Source organism: Salvelinus sp. IW2-2015, unplaced genomic scaffold (genome assembly GCF_002910315.2).
Source record: "Salvelinus sp. IW2-2015 unplaced genomic scaffold, ASM291031v2 Un_scaffold16653, whole genome shotgun sequence".
NCBI lineage: Eukaryota > Metazoa > Chordata > Actinopteri > Salmoniformes > Salmonidae > Salvelinus > Salvelinus sp. IW2-2015.
This window is the reverse complement of record NW_019957692.1, coordinates 129,501-143,421: the sequence shown is the minus strand read 5'-3', so window position 1 is coordinate 143,421 and position 13,921 is coordinate 129,501. Positions and strand designations below refer to the sequence as shown.

Genomic DNA, 13,921 nt, shown 5'->3' with positions numbered 1-13,921 from the left:
GGAGGGCGAGGGAGGGCTTTGTATGCGTCGCGGAAGTTAGAGTAACAATGATCCAGGATTTTGCCAGCCCGGGTTGCGCATTCGATATGCTGATAAAATTTAGGGAGCCTTATTTTCAGATTAGCCTTGTTAAAATCCCCAGCTACAATAAATGCAGCCTCGGGATATGTGGTTTCCAGTTTACATAGAGTCCAATGAAGTTCTTTCAGGGCCGTCGAGGTGTCTGCTTGGGGGGGATATAGATGACTGTGATTATAATCAAAGAGCATTATCTTGGTAGATAATGCAGTCGGCATTTGATTGTAAGGAATTCTAGGTCAGGTGAACGAAAGGACTTGAGTTCCTGTATGTTGTTATGATCACACCACGACTCGTTAATCATGAGGCATACACCCCCGCCCTTCTTCTTACCAGAGAGATGTTTGTTTCTGTCGGCGCGATGCGTGAAGAAACCAGGTGGCTGTACCGACTCTGATAAAGTATCCCAAGTGAGCCATGTTTCCGTGAAGCAGAGAATGTTGCAATCTCTGATGTCTCTCTGGAAGGCAACCCTTGCTCGGATTTCGTCTACCTTGCTGTCAAGAGACTGGACATTGGCAAGTAGTATACTCGGGAGCGGTGGGCGATGTGCCCGTCTACGGAGCCTGACCAGAAGACTTTATTAAATTACATAAAACATTTGTGCATATGTAATGTGTGCTACATTTTTTTTAAATTAAGAGCTGAACACTCAAGTGTGGACAGGATTACACTAACTGTAGGCTTGAATAATGTTTGTGATCTGTTTCCTGGCAGCTTATGACCCCACTCAGGAGCAGTCTGGTGTCACGTCACCCGACTCCTCTACCCTAGATGACCATGTGGAGCAAGAAGCAGGAGGCACAGTGGACTCATTACCAGAAGTTTCCATGGGTTCCACTGACCAGGATGAGCACACTGACCTGGGTTCAGTTCCAACTGACAAAGTCCTTAGAGTTATTTATGACACTGACTCTAGTGAAGCCTCTGGGGTCCATGAGGGAATGCTTGACGTTACCCTTTTGACATCCCCCATACCTATAACCTCTTCCCCCCCGACCCAGCGTTCCGTGGAAGCAGAGGCCAGCTCCCCAGGTGACTTCATAACCTTCATCCCAGAATCCAGCGTTCCATCTGGGTTTGATCCCCTGGAGGAAGGGCTGGAGAAGGTGGAGCGAGAGGGGTTGGGTGAAATCCCAGAAGTAGTCGAAACTACTACCCCAGAGACAGCTTCTGGTGTGGAGGGGAGTAGAGATGAGGAGAATGGTCAGGAGGTGAGTGGAGAAGAGGAGAGTGGTCAGGAGGCGAGGGGAGACAAGGAGAGTGGTCAGGAGGCGAGTGGAGACGAGGAGAGTGGTCAGGAGGCGAGTGGAGACGAGGAGAGTGGTCAGGAGGCGAGTGGAAGGCAAGGAGAGTGGTCTGAAGGTGAGTGGAGATGAGGACAGTGACCAAGAGTGAGTGGCCAAGAGGGAGTGGAGTCCGGCTTAGGATCAGGATCAGACGAGGAGCACTCTGAATCTGATGAATCTGGAGAAGTCTCAGGGATCCTTGAACCAGAAGTCCCATACATGAATGAAACTGTCACTCCCATCAATGCACAACTGGCAATAGCACAGATGAAAGCGAGCCTGAGTCGAGCACAGATGCGCCCTCTACTGATATGGAGATCACGCTGCTCTCTGACTTGTCCCAGACCCCCCTGTCCTCCCCACCGTACCCCAGGAGTCCCGGGCCGATGCAAATCTGGAGTACAGTGGGAGACCTCAGTCACTGAGGACCCTGAATCCATCACTCCACTCACTGAGGACCCGAGGAGACCCCCAGCCCGACGCCCACCACAGAGACTACGATGACCAGACTACGGACGGCAGCACCCCTATATCCAGAGGACGTTGATGAGGAGAAACTGATTACCACTCCTACTACTCCAAGATTTGGGAACATTTCAGGTAACGTTCAATGTAACTCAAACCATGACAATTATTTGAATGCGTGTGTTAATGCAAATCATAATTGCATACTTTCTACCATATACCTCATCTTAAATTACTCACTTGACTCTTGTATTTATTTTATGGTCTCATGCCTCCCCCACTCTGCTTAGTCATTAGAACGTTTTTAAAAATGCATTCACATGGCAGTCAGAGTAAACAACTGACTCAGCAAAAGAAGGGGATTATCATTGTTTCTGTTGGAGGTAAACACACAGCAGGAGGAGCTGTCTCTGTTCATAGCAGCAAAGGATTGGGAACATAATATACAGTGAGCTCCAAAGGTATTCGGACAGTGACATTTTTTGTTTTTGTTTTGGCTCTACTCCGCCACCTTGGATTTGAAATGATGCAATGACTATGAAATTCTAAAAACGTCTACATTAATGTGGATGCTACCATGATTATGGATAACCATGAATGAATCGTGAATGATGATGACTGAGAAAGTTACAGACATAGATAACATACCCCCCCCCCCAAAAAAAAAGTGACTCCAAAATGACACAATATGTTATTTACCATTCATTTGTATTGGGCACAAAATAATCTGAAACTCAACCAAAACAAATGCATCCAACAAGTTTGTAGGGTCACAAGCTTGATGTATTGTATTTAGTCATTGCGTGCTAGGAATATGGGACCAAATACTAAACTTTCAACTACTTTAATACACAAGTGAATTTGTCCAAATACTTTTGGTTGCCTAAAATGGGGGGACAATCTACAGAAAGTGCTGTAAGTTCATCCTATATTGATGAAAATACCCTTACATTAAAGCTGAAAGTCTGCACTTTAAGCTCATATTCATTGTAGAAATTAAAAGTGCTGGAGTGCAGAGCCAAAACAAAAATAAATAAAGGGGCAGTGCAGTCAAAACATGATTTCCTGTTTTTTGTAATGATATTTCCACACTATGAGGTCGAAATAACACTCTGAAATTGTAAAAATTATGATAATTCCCTTTTAGTGGAAGAGCTTTTTGAAGAAGAAGAAAAAAAACTAGAATTTCAGCCTGTTCAGGTGGGAGGGAGTTTTTGGGCCACAGCATAACATCACAATCTGATCTGATTATTCTGACCAATGACCAGTCATCTTGTATTTGCATATGTATCCTCTTACTTTGAAGGGGCTCTAGAGTCTAGACCAGGGGTGGGCAATTCCAGTCCTCAAGGGCCTGATTGGTATCACAGTTTTGCCCCAGCCCCAGCTAACACACCTGACCCCAATAATCACCTAATCATGTCTTCTGTTTAGAATGCAATTTGATTAATCAGCTGTGTTTGCTAGGGATGGAGAAAAGGTGTGACACCAATCAGGCCTTTGAGGACTGGAGTTTCCCACCCCTGGTCTAGACAATCCTATCCGCCAAGCAGGGCTGTATATGTAAATATATTTCAATTTGTATCAACACGCTCACACGATCATACTGAGCATTTCAATGGCAAAAGGAGACTCAGGGACTTATTTTCATGAAATAAACACTGTGATTTATTAGACATACAGTGATGATTTAAAAATAAAATGTAAAAGGCTGCATGTAGGCATTAACAAAATGGCATGGTAAAAAAGAGCATGGAAGCGTATGTGCTGAAAACATTTGAAAAGGTCACCTATGTCTAAAATTTCCTCAGCACAGGGGCTTGAATAGGTAAAATTCAATTTTCTGTAAACTGAACACTCAGGCCACTGTAGGCCTATAGTCAGTCAGTCTGGTGATGAGTACTGTTGGTATAATGGCTCCCTCCAGTGGCAGTCAAATAAATTCCCATGTAAATCAACAATAAAGTGATCCCGTCGTATCTGTCCTTTACATTGACACTCTAAAGAGGAGATTCAAAAATGGAACACACACACCAAAAATATTTTAGATATGTTGTTACTGCATTTACATTGGTGCCAATGCTTGTCCTCTCCTACCTTTGTCTCAGATGCCTGCCTAGAGAATCCTTGTTCCAACGGGGGAACATGTGTCGACAGTGGGTCTTCAACCAAGTGCCTTTGCTTGCCCACCTATGGAGGAAACATGTGCCAGACAGGTACAGTAACAGATTTCATGTTTTGTTTTCTCAAAGATAATGTTGAAATAATTAACATTATAATGTTATGTGTTATTATAATATAATGTTAATTATGTATATTTTTGTCTCCTCTGTGTGCATCTAAYCTCTTCTTCKTCATGTTGGTYAGACCTGGAGGTGTGTGAGCCGGGTTGGGAAAAGTTCATGGGCTTCTGTTACCRACATTTCACCAAGCGTCAGGGCTGGGAGGTGGCAGAGCAGCACTGTCGTWTGTGTGGCGGTCACCTGATCTCGGTCATGACCCCTGAGGAACAGGACTACATTAATGGTACAGCAGGCCTGAAAACATGTCCTTTGATCTTGTAACAGACAGCTCCAAGTGCTCTGCATAACTTGACCTGTGTAACCCTCATCCGTGGATTGTTAAAAAGGTGTAATTCAATCATTTAAATGGGAAAATGTGTTAATTTAACTCTTTGTGATAGCTTTATTCGGTGTGAACAGAACTTACAGTCCCAAAATGCATAAACTGAATGCGTAATGACCCCTCTGTAACCCCAGTACCATCTGTGAGGAATGTTTTGTAAACTAAAAACAATTGTTTAAACAGATGGCTTTGACTGTTTAAGGTTGTATGGTCCAGGGAACACACAACATTGTCTTCTTTCATGTCTTACCTGCCATTCACTCATTTTACCATGAAACATGGGAGGGCTTGGATGCCAGTGTTAATATTATGTCTGGAAATATGGAGGAGATTATCTAGCATTCATTAGTTGTTTCCCATGGCCTGTAGACTGACACCGGCCCCTACCTGCTAGTGAGCGAGTGTTTGTAGGCCCAAAGTTACAGTGCGCTCTCTCTTTCCCTTTAGAAAAGTACAGAGAGTACCAGTGGACGGGACTGAATGACAGRACCATAGAGGGAGACTTCCGCTGGTCTGACGGGAATCCTCTGGTAAATCTCACATAGTCTGTGTTCCCATGAAATATGTCTAGGTTCTCCATAAACATAATGTTATTTGCATGAACGTGCATCTGGTATTGTATCCTATTGGTATACAGAACATCCTCACTTATGTTTTGTTAGACCTGGTGCAAAAATAACCTCCTCCTGGTATGTGATCTGCTTCTCATACTACTTCTCAGCTACTTTAAATGTCAACTAACATTATTAAAACTCCCCTACTTCTTCATCCTACTTCCCATCTTTCTCTGCCAGTTGTATGAGAACTGGTACCGGAGCCAGCCGGACAGTTACTTCCTGTCTGGAGAGGACTGTGTGGTGATGGTATGGCACGACGGGGGGCGCTGGAGCGATGTGCCCTGTAACTACCACCTCTCCTACACCTGCAAGAAGGGCACCTGTGAGTACACAACCAAAACCACCACGGTAGTGTAGCATAGAAGTTGTCCTCAATATCTCAGTATAGTTTTAATGTATTTGCACTCCTAACCACATTATTTCTGTTCAGCTTTCTGTGGCCAGCCCCCCGTCATTGCCAACGCCAAGGTGTTTGGTAAGTCGCGTCTGCGCTACGAGACCAACTCCAAGGTGCGCTACTACTGTGAAGAAGGATTCCTCCAGACACAGAACCCCGTCATTAAGTGCCTATCCAACGGCCAATGGGAGGAGGCTCTGATCACCTGTCACCCTGGTGAGGACAGACATTMATTCTATTGACTGACATRMAACWAAATAAATSTATGATGTGTGKGATAGGTCTCTAATGTTATCATTGTATGACTCGCTTAAGTTATTTCGTGCTCACTGTGATAATGACATGATGTACCTGCTATGTTTTTCCAGCCCTGACCAACTTAGCAGAGGGAGAGCAGAAGGTCACRACRCCACCCTATCAGAACGAGGGGGTGGAGGTGGTGGACACAGCCACGGAGAAAGCCACTTCAGAGTTCTGGGACATCAAGTGGAACTAATAAGCTCATCAAACTCAATATGCCCCTTCCCTCTGCCCCCTTCCCTGGTATCTTATGTTCCACTCAAAGACTGTCCAACCTTGTCCCTCCAACAAGGTGGAGCCTTGTAAAATAAATGTTCTCCCTGAGAACGAGTCATCACATTCCTGTCACCAGCTCTTTCCAGAATAAACCCATTTAGAACATCAACAGACTTGATCGATCGCACTTACAATAAGAGTGCATCCCAACATAAGGCCACTATTAGAGGAAATGGATCAAATTTGCACAGTACAGTTTGTCATTGGAATGAGCTTTAATGAAGATGTCCCATCCATCATTGGGCTTTTTTGTTGCATGTGATTGTTGACTAGTGAAATACTTTGATATCCACCTGTGCTACGACACTGTTGGATTACTGTATTTGACTGCTAGTAACATATATTATGACATGTTTATGATGGTATACAGTATGATTTTGATGGAGAGTTTTAGTAAAGTGCAACCTAAATCTCAACCTCAGCTGGTCTGACATTAACTGAAGCCACTTTCCCACTCTCTGCCACAAAGACAGAATTAAGAATTCCACTTTTGTATGCTTTTGTATAAGAAAATCTCCTTATCAATTCATATCTTCTCAATTCCCACAACCCCAAATGTTTTCTCAACATGTCCTCTTATCTGGTGCTTTGTTTTTCAGATGTCTTACAAACTTTAGACCCAATATTAGAAGCCAATATCCACTTTAAAGTACTTGGTTTGAAAATAGCCAGAATCCAAAGTTTGTTATTTTAAAACGTAATCACTAAGATACTAGGAAGAACATGTGAAAATGTCCACAATGGTATTTTAGTTTTCATGCATCAATGACGTCATTGTCTTAGTTCCAGTGGAAGTATTACTTTACGTTGGTAGTGTTTAACAGTAATCAAATAATGCTAATTGTTAATCCCATTTGTGACTGCACAATTACATAATGAACCTGTTATGAAAGAAAAAAGGTCATTGTAAAACTAATTAAAACTTAATTTTGTAATGTAGTCTGAGTTTTTGGAGAATAGAAGAAAAATAATCTCATAAAATGAATTGATTACAATGTATTTATCCATGTGAATATAGTTGCATTTGAATTATATTTTAATGCCATTGATCAAATACACTTTCAAGATCTTTTATTGTATTACAGTTATGCTCAATGCATATACTCTCTCCCATTCTGCTATTCACGCACTCTCTTACATCAGATAAGAAGCTAACAACAGCATTTTAGGAATTTGTCATTGTGTAATAACTATCCTGTTACATTAGAATAGTGCTTCTTGGATAACAAAGATCACAAAACGCATGTTACACAAACGCAGGAAAGCATGTACAGCAGTTGTTACCTGTAGCAGTAAAGCTCATAAAAGTGGCAGGCTTTTATTGACGTGTCCCATGGAAAAAGGCGTTAAACCTTTGAGGTTTCCTGTAATAACATATTGTAGTATTGCGGAAAAGCGTAATGAAACCTGTAGGGGTCACTCGTAGTCTTCACAATGGCAGCGTCTTGGATCTATGAAGTCAGTGGAAGTAGGCTCCACACGCTACAGGTCTCATGAAAGCTACCTGTAGCAGTAGGCACCATAGAGACGCAGGGTCTTGTTGGGGTACCCAAAGGTGCGCACCCCAGCCTCGGGAATACCGCCACAGCTCGCTCTAGGGGTGGTGATAGGGAAACGCACACTGCCGTCCTTCAACCAACCTCCATTACAGCGGTCATAGCTCAGGAAATGCCAGGCTGAATAGAGCTGTCCAACCAGAGCTAACTCTCCTCCCTCACCCCTACATGCCTGCACTGCCTCCCCAAACGTGAGTGGCCCTCCAACGAAGAACACAAAGCCTGGAAGAGAGGAAGGGGAATACAAGTTCTTTAACCTGCTAAAGCAGTGTTCGCCAACTGGCGGCCCGTGGTTTGAATTTGGCCTGCGGGAGATTTTATTTGGCCCCCCAAGTATGAGCCTTTTTTTTTTATTGTTGGACATAAAAGACTGTAAAAACATCAGCAAATCAGCTCCAAGTGATTTAAATTTGGAAAATCTGTTCCAAAGTACAGTATATATGTGATCATATACAAATGTAAGCAAGGTTTAAAATGATTATGTTTTAGTCAAATGTTATATCTGTTTGGGCTTCTTGCTGTCAATTGTTGCAGTCCACAAATTATTTGTAAGTATGTCCCTGCACCCTGACCATCCGCTCAAGAAAAAAATCATCCCTCTGCTGAATCTAGTTGATAACCCCTGTGCTAAAGCATTAGAAGTAATTTGTTGTCTCAGTCATTCTGGATCTGAAGTGTTGACACTCACAACAATATCATTACTGTTATTTAAGTTAAGTATGGTGCTGTATCCATCCCTATATGGCAGCGATCATCAACTAGATTCAGCGCAGATTTTTTAAATAATTATAATAATTACAAATAGTTTGTAGACTGCAAATTGACTGCAAGAAGTCCAACCAGATATAACATTTGACTGAAACATAATCATTTCAAACCTTGCTTACATTTGTAGACGATCACATACCTGTATATCTCTCTATTATGTGTGGGGATACTTTCAAACATATTTCCTAAATTAAAATGTACAGTCTTTTATGTCCAACAATTAAAAATGTAAACTTATTAGGGAACCGTGCTATATGGTAAAACCACCCACTGTCTTTATAATTCAACATTTCCACTAAGGTTTTTATTTTCCGATTACAGTGTATGTTCTAATGTCACTAAAGGGCAACTAGTTTCCCACAGATGGACTTGTTTACAAGTGGGTCTGAACAACAGCCTTTATTGTCCATCCTCATCCACTCAGGACCATTAACGAGCCCACTCCTATGTATCGCCAAAGGTCACCTTGTTGCTATGGAAAGTTTACAGTCAGAATAACGTAAGACTGTTCTGAACACAGTCTTTTGCCAATACTATAACATAATTGCATCCTTATTAATGTTTGATTAATATGTTGGTTCCAGACTATTTTTAAATGTACCACATCGCCCAAATCCAATTGAACTCCTTTTATTCATTTTCAATAAGCAGCATCCCGAATTAAAAGGGGTGGAACTAATTTGGCACATAAAGACTGTACTGACATTGCTATTTGACAGCTTCACAAAGCACCTAAACCCATTCAGCTGACCTGTTGTTCTAGAGGTGAAACAGAAGGCATCAAAGTGGTCCCGGATCCTGTCCCGGGGGCCATAGCTGCGAATGCCAGGCAGCAGCTCCCCCCCACATTCTGCTCGTGGGTGCAGGATGGGGTAGCGGACTCTCCCATCGATGAGCCATCCCGCGTTGCACCAATCCAGACCCTCTGTCCAGGCTACACAATGAGAATGTGTTACTGTTTACTTAGTGAAAGTTAGCCTTACATAAACCTCTATGGCATCAGCAAAGTTACAGAGTAAACTGTCAATGTTTTACTGATTGAATATTGAATACCTCTGTATAGCTGCTTGAATGTGGCCAATGTGCCATCCTGTTCAACACAGGCCTCCTTAGCTTCCTGGTAGGTGAATTTGTAGCGGCCGTTTTTGCTCTGATATGGAAACACCATCCCTAAAAGTAAATAGAAGTTGTCTCTTTTTATGTTGATGTTAAGTCACACAACATATCAAAAACTTTGTCTGATTTGCCTTTTTTTTCTCCAAATATATTTTTGTCTGAATAGCAAGCGATACGGTTTCTTTACAACATTTGAAATGTTTAGAAAGGTTACAAGAATCATCAAAATGTACCTTCTATCCCCAATGTAATGACGACACTCTCATCCTTGATACCGTTGATCAGCTCACAGCGATATCTACCATCGTCTTCTAGTTCCAGGTTGCTGAGTCGTAGTGAGGCATCCATGGCATGAGCCTTACGGAGCGAGGCCCGTGGCCCAAGCAGGCCATAGGGTTTGTGGGCTGAGCCGTTTGTGATCATGACAATGTTCTCGCTTCCATGACGAAGTGGTTCCAGTTTTGTCCATTTCACCTTGTAATGGCTTGGTTTGAATCGCAGTACACATGGCAAAGTGGCATTTCCTCCCCGAGGGCTGGTTACTTCGGCATAAACAGGTGCCTCCAGGCAGCTCCTATCAATTTCTTTGTTGCTGGAGGAATTAAAACAGCTTCCTTGTAGATTATCCTCCATTATTCAACAATGAAAGTCTCATACATTACATTGGGTTTAGAATTATTCTGTGGTCATCATTAAGCAATGTCACTGACCTATAGCTAGTGCCTTCATGAACTAAATTGAACAGATTCAATAGATGGATACAATTCTGCATACTCTCCTGTCATAAGCTAAAATACCTTTATACTCAGAAAATGATAAAACATACCTTGTCTGTTTGGGAGATAAATAGCAGACGTCCAACTGAAACAACTTGTGGTTAGTATCAAAATAGCAGCACAGTCATAATGAAGCAAGTCACCCTCCCTGTCCCTGCAAATGAATAACAACATTATCTGATTTATAATGGTTACATAGTGTGGTAGAGCATTTTTGAATGTACTAAGAAGAAAAGTTTTATACATAGAATTTGCCCCTAAGGAGGACCAAAACAGATCAACAGACACCAAAAGAAAATCCCAAAGCTCTAACCTGCAGCAGTTGATGAGATGAGGATTTATTTTTCTTCAAAACAGTGGTGACTGCATCACCTTTGAGGGTTATTCAGCCAAACATGACCGTTGGTGGGATAGTTTGGAAGCAAAAATATCTTCTTTCTTTTTTCTCTGAGCCCCTTTCTGCCACTGCAATCTCTCCCTCCTCTCTCCTCCCTTTGACCTCCAAGGTCTCTCTCTCCCTTCTTTGGTCACCCCTCTCTCTCTCTCTCTCTCTCTCTCTCTCTTCTCTCTCTTCTCTCTCTCTCTCTCTCTCTCTCTCCTCTCTCTTCTCTCTCTCTCTCTCCCTTCTTCCATCGCTCTCCTCTCCCTTCTTCCCTGCCTCCTCTCCTTCTTCCTTGCCCTCCTCCCTTCTTCCCTCGCTCCTCTCCTTCTTCCCTCGTTCTTCTTTCCTTCTTCCCTGTCCCTTCTTCCCTCTCCTTTCTTCTTCTCTTCTTCCCCTTGCCTCCTCTCCTTCTTCCTCGCCCTACTCTCCCTTCTTCCCTGCCCTCCTCTCTCTTCTTCCCTCGCCCTCCTCTCCCTCTTCCCTCACCCTCCTCTCCCTTCTTAAAGCGCCTCTCGCTCTCCCCCTTCTTCCCTCGCCCCCCCCCCCCTCTCTTTCTCAGACCATATGTCTCAGGCCATGGTGGACAGTGTAAACAGGGTTGTTCTCCTTTCTGCTCCAGATGTTAATGAGGATGTGATGTGACAGGCTGCCATTGTGTCTCTCTCTGCCTCTATCCTCTACTTGTCAATAAGGGACACGTGAGAGGAAGTGAGGAAGAGTTGCCCGTTTTCAAAGGGTTTGAAAGTAGAATGTGTCTGTTTACTGTATTTATGTAATAGAGAGACAGTTAGAGAAAGGGATATTTATACATATTTAGTTTTGAGCCTGGTATTGTCTATGGGTAAAACAGCGGCATATCCCCATGGAAGTAACCATGTTGCTAGTCCATGCTGTGACTTCAGTAGCAAGGTTGTAACCTACTGCTAGCTCAACCACTGGCGTAGCGCAGTTTCTTTGGACCCCAGAAAAGTTGGAGTCTTCTGGACCTCAGAAAATCTTATGCGTCAGCCACTCACGAAGTTTAGACTACTTACTGATCGCTGTCCATGGTTCTTAAATTGCGACGTTTACACGGCTGCCTATCAGATTATGTGGTGCTAATGCTTGTAGTGGCCTATAGCTTTGCTTTAATGGATTCATGTTTACTTTTATTTGGTCTGTATTTTCTCATGTTAAGCCTAACGTTTATGTTTCACGAAGCTATAGGCCTACGGTGTCACAATGCTGCTATTTAGAATGATGGCTGGCGACAATATTGTATGTACTTGTTCAGCAATTAAAGTTGGAAATTCAAACATTGCAGATTGTAAAATGAATTTTCCATGTAACAGCCCAATGTAGATTGACAACACAAACACTTTGCTTGCTACATGTTGACATTAAAAAGGAGTGTTACTGTCAAAATGATTTATCAAAACATATAATAAAATTTAGACATACTGTAGGTGTGAGATGATGGGCGCATGGGCACCCAGAGCTCGTGGCACCCCCACCTTGCGGGGGATACTGGGGTTTCCCCTACGCCAGTGAGCTCAATTGATCATCTCAAAACCCTATTGATCGCAAGCCTGCCTGTACGCTGAGGACCTTTCCATCTTGCAGGGAGGGAGGAAGCTGTGTGAGCCCTGGCTTACTCTGCCCCTGTGGCCCCAGACACAAGGGCTGCATTGTGAGAGCCACAGTCTCCTTTCCCCCCAAAGACAACAGGCGGCGGGCTGGCATACAAACACGAGGAGAAGGGGAAAATTAAATAATATAATTCCTCTGCTTCCCCTGTCCCTTCTCCATTGTGCTCAGCCATCAATGGAACTCTTTCTGGCTCTTTAGTTCACAGCAATTAGTATTCATCAGGACACGCTTAGGTGACAACTGTCCCGTCTCTGTCCCTCCCTCTTTGCATCCAACTCTATCTCTTTCTCTCACTCCCTCTCTCACTGTACTTCGACCCCAGCTCGCCATCTATTTTCTATCATACTGTATGTGTTGGTCTTATTGATATATTTGAGTTAAGTTCAGGGGTTAGATCAGGGGCGTCAAACTCACTCCATGGAGGGCAGAGTGTTTGCTGGTTTTTGTTATTTCCGTTCAAATCAAAGTCAAATCAAAATGTATTTGTCACATGCGCCGAATACAACTGTAGACCTTATTGTGAAATGCTTACTTCCAAGCCCTTACAGTGCAGTTCAATAAATAGTTAAGTAAACATTTACCAAATAAACTACAGTAAAAAATAATAAAAAGTAACATAATAAAATAACAATAACGAGGCTATATACAGGGGGTACCGTTACCGAGGTACCGTTCAGTGGCGGCGTGTGGGTAAAATCACTGAGGAAGCCAAGCCAAGCCAGAAATTGACCAGCTAAGTTAGCTAGCTAGTTAATTTTGAGCCTAAAAGGGCTAGGCTACATCGAGGCTACATATTGAACTTCAATCTTCTCAGGCAAGTTGCACAGCATATTCATTTATGGTTACATCAGAATCGCATCATAATCATTGGCCTGTACAGAGAATTAAGTCAAAACCACAAGTCCAAATCCCCATCTCCATCCATGGATTAGGAAAGGGCCGATAGCTACTGCAGGACATCAACACAAGAAGACCAGAAACTAAAATTACATTTTGCTTAGAGTGAGATTTGACTGGGGTGAAGCTAAATCCAAACTGGCCTCCATTGGGGGTCGTTTTGATGTACCAGGACAACCCACAGTTGAGCTCAGCTCAGCACTAATTGGCAAATTATCTTAAATTTGTTTTATTAAAGGAGGCCAAATGATTGCTGGCATCAATCAATCTAATGCTACGGCGTCAACATGTCATGCTCTTTTTGTCCAGACAGCATCAGATATATGGGCTACACACACTGAGACAGTGTACATGGGCTACACACAATGCCATCCTCCTCTTTCATGTTGCAGAAACAATCTATGACTCTGTCATACAGTACACGATTTTAGTTTTTGTTGTCCTAGGCTACCTGGCTAAAATGCTTCATCGCTAGCCTAACTTCCTTTCATGGGCAATGATGTGCCAGGCTAGCTAATTAATAACATTAGCCTACTACGTCTACCTACATGTTGAACTTCCATCCTCTCATTGTATGAATTTAGGGTTGGATCAGAATCGCCGTTATAATCATTGGCCGGTACGGATAATTTAATAAAACCACAAGTCCAAATCCCTATCTCCATCCATGGCTAATTTGGGAAAGGGCTAACTTTAGCTAGCTAGATGCAAATGCAACAATTCAAGTTATTTCTGTCAATGACGTTTGGC

At 42.8% G+C, this 13,921-nt stretch overlaps 2 protein-coding genes across 2 annotated transcripts; one reads left to right on the top strand and one right to left on the bottom strand.

Annotated features, from left to right (window-relative positions):
* Positions 1-1,544: 1,544 nt before the first annotated feature.
* On the top strand, positions 1,545-6,209 carry LOC112081014 (brevican core protein). The gene is made up of 7 exons (XM_024146966.2): positions 1,545-1,967; positions 3,941-4,048; positions 4,200-4,358; positions 4,905-4,987; positions 5,252-5,396; positions 5,505-5,687; positions 5,840-6,209. Exons 1-7 carry the CDS (start codon positions 1,868-1,870, stop codon positions 5,965-5,967), a joined length of 906 nt encoding a protein of 301 aa, XP_024002734.1. The 5' UTR covers positions 1,545-1,867; the 3' UTR covers positions 5,968-6,209.
* A 1,076-nt stretch (positions 6,210-7,285) lies between these two features.
* Positions 7,286-10,759, bottom strand: LOC112081013 (hyaluronan and proteoglycan link protein 2). The gene is made up of 6 exons (XM_024146965.2): positions 10,577-10,759; positions 10,314-10,417; positions 9,721-10,079; positions 9,425-9,541; positions 9,123-9,305; positions 7,286-7,825 (listed from the first exon to the last, which is right to left on the bottom strand). Exons 3-6 carry the CDS (start codon positions 9,908-9,910, stop codon positions 7,548-7,550), a joined length of 768 nt encoding a protein of 255 aa, XP_024002733.2. The 5' UTR covers positions 9,911-10,079; positions 10,314-10,417; positions 10,577-10,759; the 3' UTR covers positions 7,286-7,547.
* Positions 10,760-13,921: the final 3,162 nt, after the last annotated feature.